Genomic DNA, 9,817 nt, shown 5'->3' with positions numbered 1-9,817 from the left:
GGTTCCAAAAGACGTTTGATTTTTTTTTTTTTTTTTAAGCCTATACATCTAGATTGCAAAATTAAATTGGTTTAGTAGTTGGTTATTTGAAGATAAAGTGCATTTTTTAATTTTACAGTGAACTGAACTGATTTGCGCTTTTGGTGTATGATAGGCACTAGAAGCTGTCTAGATCTTTTAAAAGCAATTTTATGTGGTGTTGTTTTTTCTTTAAAATAGAGTATAGTGTGTATGCAGGGCTAACATGTTAGATTTTATCATTGTAATTTTTTTCTACACACAGAGTAGACATTTATTGTATTTGCATGGGTATATGTTATATATTTAATTTAGGAAACTGGTTCTGTTTTTAACTTTTAAGGCCATCCATCTAGTGACGGTTGACTCAGTTTGCTTAATTGGCTGCTAGAACCCAAATTATTAACAAGAAGGGAAGCTTATTTTCTTGTGGTAACAAATGCATCAATTTAAAGTTTGTGATAGAGGAAATGAGTATAAGGAAACTGAGTGCATAGTATAAGCCAGTGATGGCATACCTTGGCACTCAAACTACATTTCCCATGATGCTTTGGGTGCCTAAGCATAATGGGAAATGTAGTTCTGAAACATCTGGAGTGAAAAGGTTCGCTATCACTGGTATAAGCATTAAAAAAATCTCTAGAGCAGATCATTTGCATACAGAACTGGTTGAACTGAGAATTAGTCTGAGAATAACAAGTAGATGCATTTTTTAATGTTTCATTACCTTTTTAAATTTTGACAAAATAATTGTAAAGTTTTAGTGTCTATAAAACAATGGGAGCTGCCATGTTGTAACTTAGGTTACCGTCTTTGTTGTGGTCAATTAGAGACAGGTATAAATAGGCCTCTAGAGTGTGCAGCCAATCACTGTGTGGATTATAACAGTGTTATACATTTCAATTTCTAACAGGAACTAAAAAGCTCACAATTTCAGAATAGAATGATAGGAAAAGGGGACAAATTAAATAATAAAAGTATATTGCAGAGGTTTTTTTATATATACGATCATTTTATATTACTATCTCAAAGTGTTTAATGTCCCTTTAAGTTGGAAGTTGCTGCAGAAAATAATGAGACTTTATATAGTTTAGGGCAGAGTCTCTGACTCATAAAGCCATGATATGGGCTCAAGTCCAGATGAAAAAAAAATGTAAATCGTATATCAAAGCTTGTGTTCTTGGTTCTAGTCCACTTAAAGGGACACTGAACCCAAATTTTTTCTTTCGTAATTCAGATAGAGCATGCAATTTTAAGCAACTTTCTAATTTACTCCTATTATCAATTTTCTTCATTCTCTTGGTATCTTTATTTAAAAAGCAAGAATGTAAGTTTAGATGCTGGCCCTTTTTTGGTGAACAACCTGGTTGTTCTTGCTGATTGGTGAATAAATTCACCCATCAATAAACAAGTGCGGTCCAGGGTCTTAAACAAAAATTGTCTGGCTTCTTAGCTTAGATGCCTTCTTTTTCAAATAAAGATAGCAAGAGAACTAATAAAAATTGATAATAGGAGTAAATTAGAAAGTTGCTTAAAATTGCACGCTCTATCGGAATCACGATAGAAAGAATTTGGGTTCAGTGTACCTTTAACTTTAGCAATCTTTTTTTTTTAATTATTATTCATAGTTTTTAGCGTTGCAAATTAAATGGCAAAATGTTAACTGCTTACTTAATATAATTTATTAGTGTGCCCTTTCCCACAAACATTTTTTAAATAAAAAATAAAAAAAGAATACATTGCCCTTTGTTGTTTTATATATGATACCAACTGGATAAGCACATGTAGTCTTTCCCAATTGTGTTTACAAGCAAGATCTGCATAAGAGCACAGAATAAAGTATGTAAGACACAAAACATAACCTCTGATGTTAATATATATATATTTTTTCTTCTTAATATACAGTATTATACTACTTGGGGTTCTATATATTAAAAACACAGGTCTCTAAAGATAAAACTAATCTACCAAGCAGATACGTTTAATATCAGTTCATACCGCCCTTTGCTCTGTAGAAATTACCAGTTTCTTATACTGCCACATAGGGTCATTGTATTTTCTTCTGTTATTAAAGTGGCAGAAGCTACTGAACATATTTATATTAGTTTTGTAGTGATTTCTAAATCTCAGCCAAGTTGATCATTCCAGTCCAAGCATTTACGTATTGAAAAAGTCTAGCTTTTAATAGAATTTCTCATTAAACATATATATGTATAAATAAAGAAACAATATTTGAAAAATACGTACTGTAAAGATTCCAAAAATTTACACATAAACATCATGGGGGGGGGTATTTTCTTGAATTGTTAGAGTGTTTGACTTGTAAATTATGTTTTAACTTTTTATAGGATCATATATTTATATCATCAATAAACTGTGCTAAATGACACTGCACCATGCAAAGTAAACCTATACAGTAAGCACATTTTACAAATTGATACAAGCTGTAGATACCGGAGATGCCGAAATGACTGCTATAGTTGGTCAGTATATTTTACTTCAATTAGCTTATTTATAATGAACTGAATGCAGCGTTGCCACTATTTTTACTGGCACTAATGCACTTTATGCAAGGATAGAATCAGGCATCTAAAGAGGCTTATTTAATAGGTCTCAAAAAATAACATATTCTGGACCAGCAGAATTCTAACACTCAACAACTCAGAGCAAAAAGGGTGAAAACTAGATGCTAGGACATTAATATTTTAATGCTATGTGGCAAATTAGCATATTGAAATAAAGGGATATTTAAGTGATCCATTAAATTCAATACATTTCCATTTTATTTTTAAGCGTAATACAAAGGTGTATTTAAAAACTTTGCCTCATTTCCCCCCTATAAATTTATCTATATTTGTTTAATTTAAAAAAATAAAATAAAATTAAGAGGCTGTGAACAATTCAGACAATGAAAAGCTTATTAATGTAAAAAGGAGGAGGGGCAGAATCAAACATTCATTGCTTTTGCCCACTGGTTTTCAAACCTGTCCCCAGGTCTCCCTAACAGGCCACATTTGAGGACATCTGACCTGGAGCACAGGTGAAATAATCCGCTAATTAGTAAACATGGTTATTTTACCTGCTCTCAATTCAAGGTAATCCTGAAAACCTGGCCTGTTGGAGAGGTCTGATGACAGGTTTGAAAACCAGTGCTTTAGTCTATATCTCCTGCATACAAACTGACACCTGGAAGCTTTAACGCTCAGAGACTGCAAATATAGCTAGATTTATATAAATGTGCAGTATTTTATTTAACCCTGTAATATGTTCAGAGGACTGGAAGAGATTAATTAAACATAATGCATCCCTTGTCTCTGCAATAGGAACTCTCATACGTAAGGACTAGTAACTGAATAAGTATAGTGCAGAAATTAGTGACAATTGTTCAAGTAAAAAGACAAAGGTAAATTTTAGGTTTTAATGTTTAGTGTCTACAAATAAATCTGTATACTACCTAAGGAAATTCAACAAAACAGAAGTTTTTCCAGCTCTGAAAACCACACATTTTAGTGTACACTAAATAAAAAAAACCAACTAATTGCACTTTAACCCCTTGTTAGCCAATAGAAAATGGTGCAATATGGAGCACCAAGATCAGTGTTCTACTAGGTAGACTTTTGTTTGGGAAATACTGTAAGGTCTGCTACATTTTAGTTGAATAAAATAAAGATGCCTTCTTTTCCGAGTTGTTTCATATATTTACACTGTTCAGAAATCTATTTTTATACACTGAATAATAATTTTATATGACACAAATAAAAAGAGAGGAAGAAAATGCCTGATATTGTGCTGAGATTTACCATACAAATTCAATCAGATTGCTGACAAAGGAAATCCGCAATGTTGAAAACTGGATACATGAAGAAATAGAGACATACAGATTAGGACAGCAATGTAGTGAAATAGTAACACACTAATGTTTTTATGTGCAATGTTTATGAATTTTATAGCATGATAAAATGGATGGGTCTCATAACTAAGCTTTGATTTTATGTTGTGCACACATCATTTCACTACACAGTTTCACACTATCAATACAATGTAACCTAAACAGTCCAGAGTTTTTCCTGTCTGCTGAACGTATCCCTCCTCCTGTCTCTGGATTTTGCAGACACCCATACATCCCTTTGATGAAAATCAGAGATCAAAAATAAAACACTGCAGCACCCTATTAAGTATTACCTTAAAATATTGTGATCAAATTGCTAGTACATTTTAAAAGCCTATATTTATCTAACATGTGTGATGCAGTTAACAATTCCACTAATATTGCTATGCCACCTCTCTTACGTTTATTGTATAACCCTTTCCCTGTAACATATCAGTAAGTAGATGGTTAGAAATTCAGACAAAAACAAAGTTTATATATATATATATATATATATATATATAAATAAGTCAGATGTAATGTAACTATTTTTCATCACACTGTGAAAGAGACATCTGCATATTACACTCTATATCAATAAATTATTATTTATACAAATAATGATAATCTCTCAGGCAATTTTTAAAACTAGTAATGAGTTACGCAATTTGTACGTTTTATATTAATTATACCATGCTTAACCATTAACAAACTCCCTGCAATATTTTTTCTATAGCAACGTCTTATTGATATAAAGTAGTCCTGTCTAAACACCAATGGCTCTTATGGGAAAGAACAACTCGAAGATCAAAAATGTACAGAGAAGAGGGAGATATCTTATTTTGCTGTTGATGGCAGGTTAAGAGAATTATTTTTCTGTTACACTTATACTGATTCCAGCGATGATCTAAAACATTTTTCAGATCACATAATTTAGTTTATTTGTTTTCTGTAACTCCCACTTGCCAACGCTAACCTAGAGGCTGTTTTGAGCAATATAAAAGGTGAATTGTATAACACTGGATGCATAGTTTTTTCTTTACAATAAATATTGTCATATAAGAGCATCCTTGGTTAAAAGTTAAACCTATATTCATCAATTTAAAGAAACCAGAAATTCTCAATGACTTCCTTTTGATTGAAAATTACTTAAATGGATATGATACCCAAATGTTGAAACACTTGAAAGTAATGCATTATAGCTGTATAAAGCTGAACATCTCTATGTAAAAAAGGAAGATATTTTACTAAGCAGCAAATCAGTTTGCCTGTCCCAGGACTTGCAAGGGAGTGAGCCTCATGAACACTGATGTTATATGCCTATTCAGTTTAAGGAAGTTTACTATGAAATCTCATGAGATCACAGTAAAACAGTTCATGACCTCAGCACTGCTGATGCTGATTGGCTAATGTTCATATTTTTTTTTACCTGCAGCTGGGCAGTAACTGAAAGATAACTTTTTACACAGCTCTTACTCTGGTGAGCTGAGGAAATTTTGAGGTAAAATATCTTCCTTTTTTACATAGAGATGTTGAGGTAATATTTTCCATTCAGCTTTTTACAGAAATGTTGCATCACTTTCAAGTGATTTAGCATATCATTTTGGGAAAGTTTTAATTCTGTCTTACTGGCTGTAAATAAAATTTCCAATGTATGTGGTGTGTTGCTGCCATGCAACATGACTTTTCAAAGGTTCAGATTGTGAGAAAGAATCTCTAGGTTGCTGTTTAACCAAAATGTCAGTAAGGATGACCCGCATAAAATACAGACAATGCACAATGACATACAGGAATATTGAAGGGATAAATGCATTTAAAAATGGAATAAAGGTGCACCATGGATGGAATTAAAGCATCTGTGTTTGCTATCATACATTCAAGTCTGTATGTTTTTTTTAAACTGAAACAAATAATAAGAAGCTGAGCAATATATATATATATATATATATATATATATTCTTTTTTAACACATTACCAACAAAAGCCTAGGAAAATGTTTTTTTTTGTTTTTTTTTTACTTCAATGTATTCTAAACTTTTTTTGGTTTTGGAACACCCTTGATGAATATTTTAAATTCATATTAAAACCCTTTAGTTTTGAATTTGTGTAACCTCTAGGACTTAAAGGGACATGAAACCCAAACATTTTCTTTCATGATTTAGGTAGAACATACAATTTTAAAGAACTTTCCAGTTTACTTCTATTATCAAATTTGCTTTATTCTCTTGGTATCATTTGTTGAAGGAGCAGCAATGCACTACTGTTTTCTAACTGAACACATGGGTGAGCCAATGCCAATCGGTGTGTATATATGCAGCCAACAATCAACAGCTGGAGCCTAGGTTCTTTGCTGCTCCTGAGCTTATCTAAATAAACCTTTCAGCAAAGGATAACAAGAGAAGGAAGCAAATTAAACAATAGAAGTAAATTGGAAAGTTGTTTAAAATTGTATTCTCTATCTGACTCATGGAAGATCAAATTTGGTTTTCATTTCCATTTAATTAACGGAATTCAATAATAAAAATAAATAACTAATAGTATATACTGTATGAAATCCTCAGCTCTCTGTGGGTGCTACAACAATGACTGTGGGCACCTAACATTAAGACAAGAAACAAAGTGCCACGGAAGACTCATTCTCAGGGAAATAAAAATAAACAAACTGGACTTTCTCGCTCACAATTTCTTCTAACTTTGTTCCCCTTTAAACGCTACTCTTTCCGTTAGGCTCCTCCAGAAAATATTTAAGGGGCATTGTACACAATTTAATTTTGTTCCACAGGAAAGAGGATATTTAAAAAAAATGTATACAATGTTCGTGTCCTGAAGAAACAATATCAGTACTTGCCAGCAAATGTGTGTCCCTAGCCAGTATTATAGCTGTTGATGCTGTCCTTATCAGTCAGTAATGAATACCCCATTTATGTAACGCATGCTTCCTGTTAAATACTTTATACTTAACCATTTTATAAACTAAAAGCCTATTTTGCAATTGATGATCTTTAATGTATACAAGCAGATTTTATGGGTATAATGTCCCTTTAAAGTCTTTTAATAGATAAAGATTTAAACACATTTGTTCTCTTCCTCTGGTAACCTAACAAAAGAACACTATAAAGATCCTAAGATTTGCTTTCTGTGACTTTACCTTCCACATCTGGGAAACTTTTGCAATCACGTAAATTACAGGAGTGTCAGAGTGAGTGCAAGGTTCGCAGTGGTAGTGTCAGGCAGTTAAGACGAACACGTTAAACCCATGCAGTGCAAGAAGCCAGGAATACACTAGGGTGCTGCCCAAACAATCACATTGTACAATGCATCTGTACCATTTATATGGCACTGACTGTGCTCTCCGCATTTTTTCTGCTCTGCAGAATTTTTTTTTACGAGTGTGTATTTACTGAAGAAAGAACTTAGAGCTGGCACTGATGCCAACACTTCACATTAACATTATTCTACAATTAGTTTTGTTGTTTAATTTGCAACACTGTAAACATAATTGTATTTCTCCCCAGAACACTGTCTGAAACAAATAGCAGATAAATAGGGGATTTGCAAGAGCGTCCCGGGGTATTGAACGTTGGGGCAACTGCAAGCCTCTCTCCGGTTCAGCAGGTGTATAGCGCATGTAATCTGATTACCCAAATTTGTAGCCATGTCTACAAACCAGTTATGGTCATTTGCTGTGGGTTTCAAACCAAACAGGGGTTTGATAAATTTACAAAACAAAAGTAATTGTAAAAAATAATTGCCATTACCTCATTAAACAATAAGGAAGAACAGCTTCAAACAAAACACTGATATAACATAGATTTCTGTACAGAAAACTAACCCAGCTATACAAAACTTGCTTCTTTTAAGCAATTGTCTATTATACAATTCTATGAACATAGACTGTGAATAGAACATTTATATTATTCCCTGTACATGTGACATAACATAGACTGCTTATTTATTGTTGAAGTGGTAATGAATTTTAAATTGTACAATTCATTATAGCTATGTATAACCTTATTGCAGTAAGGGCATTTTCTGCAAGGGAAAGGCTCGCGTGCCAGGGGTTTTAATGCCCTATACTGGTCTAGACACCTCAAACTCCGCTTTCCGGCAGCGTAGGGCTACAGTACATTCAGACATAGTCAGCATGTCATGGTTGAACATTCCCTATATGTGGCTTCACAATTTAAGCTCGTTGGCGATCTTGGATGCAATGTTTTTGAAGGCAATGGAGGTTCCAGATATTCTTTTAAAGCGTACCCCATTGAGGGACAGACGGGGCAGTTTGCAGACCTCCATCTCCCATTGGACAAGGCTGTCCTGTCGAGCATCTCCATGGACACAGAACAGAAGGAACCTCTCCTTTTGTTCGTAGTCACAGTTGTTGGCATCCAGGACTTTGCGGATCTCCTTCATCATATCGTTGGGGTCCATGGAACTGGTGGTTTTCATGCTCCAAGTGAAACGCAGAGAACGGGGCTTTGAATCTTTAGGGTCTTCTCTTTGGCCCTCTTTTGGCTCCCCAGAGGTGCTCCTGAATAAGGAAATAAAAAGAATATTAAAAATAATGGTTGACAAATGTGAAATTAAAAGAAAGAATGATTTAGCTATCAGGATAGGCAAGGATTCTTTCTGATACTCAAGAAGCATGATCAATAAGAAGTTTGCTTAGTTTATAAAGAACAATTATACTTATTTGAGAACAGAGTAGTGCAAGACAAAAAAATCCCTTAGTAATTTAAATTTCAGTTACTAAGAAATAAAACATTTTCTGAATAAAAAGAAACATCACTAGAAGGTAATAGAAAGATAAAGTCAAAGCAAGATTCCTCGCATTGATACTTTAATACAGACCCTTTTTTCATATTTTCATTTGCACATTTGGAGCTAATATAGCAAGTGACCTTGGATACAATTTACTTAACATCCTCTAAAAAAATTATGGAAAATAAGATAAAATCATGTAAGTAGTTATGTGATTGGGATATAATAGTTTGATTTAGATTGTCTACTCCAAGGTCACCTGTATAATTAATTTTTTGTTTAACTATAATAAATAAATTCGATCATGTTTCCATAAAAATGTAGACCTTAAAGGGATACGAGACCCAATTGGTTTCTTTCATGATTCAGATAGAGCGCATGATTTAAAGCATTTTTCTAATTTACTCCTTGGGGCCGATTTATCAATGTATGGCGGACATGATACGCTGTAGCATATCATGTCCGCCAGACATCGCTGAATGCCAACAGCATACGCTGTTGGCATTTAACATTGCACAAGCAGTTCTGGTGAACTTCTTGTGCAACGCCGCTAGCACAAAGTGTCAATCAACCAGATCGGTGGCTTGATGTCGGCATTTAACATTGGATGAAAAAGGAAGAGAGCAGAGCCATCCAAAAAGTTAAAACGTAGCATTTATTTTACCCCAAAGGGTGGATAAAAGTTCAATACATCACCATAAAAACCACAACAGTGCAAAAGTTCACAAGCTGTGTTAAGCATACGCGTTTCGGCAAATAGCCGTAATCATAGCTATCAACCAGATCGGTGGCTGGATGTCGGCATTTAACATTGCACAAGCAGTTCTGGTGAACTTCTTGTGCAACGCTGCCCCCTACAGATTCACGGTCTATTGGCCGCTAGCAGGGGGTGTCAATCAACCAGATCGGTGGCTTGATGTCTGCAGCCTCAGAGCGGCGGATGAGTTGAGGAGCAGCGGTCTTAAGACCGCTGCTTCTTAATTCTTGTTTCGCGGAAACAGGGGTATTTGGCCCCATTCGGGCCATGAAAAAATAGCCCCCTTTTATAAATTTTTCTTCATTCACATGCTATCTTTATTTGAAAAGCAGGAATGTAAAGCTTAGGAGCCAGGATAGTGCTTGCTAATTGATGGATACATTTAGCCACCAATCAGCAAGCGCAACCCAGGT

At 34.2% G+C, this 9,817-nt stretch overlaps 1 protein-coding gene across 1 annotated transcript in view; it reads right to left on the bottom strand.

Moving 5' to 3' along the window:
• Window positions 1-2,174: 2,174 nt before the first annotated feature.
• Window positions 2,175-9,817, bottom strand: part of MARK1 (microtubule affinity regulating kinase 1) — a 554,415-nt gene continuing 546,772 nt past the window's right edge. Inside the window, exon 18 of the mRNA XM_053712515.1 lies at window positions 2,175-8,417. Within this exon, the coding sequence (XP_053568490.1) occupies window positions 8,063-8,417 (355 nt within the window). The 3' untranslated portion in view covers window positions 2,175-8,062. The remainder of the gene's footprint in view (window positions 8,418-9,817) is intronic.

The sequence above is a fragment of the Bombina bombina genome, chromosome 4, assembly GCF_027579735.1.
Source record: "Bombina bombina isolate aBomBom1 chromosome 4, aBomBom1.pri, whole genome shotgun sequence".
Lineage (NCBI taxonomy): Eukaryota > Metazoa > Chordata > Amphibia > Anura > Bombinatoridae > Bombina > Bombina bombina.
This window is presented reverse-complemented; position numbering and strand designations above follow the sequence as displayed.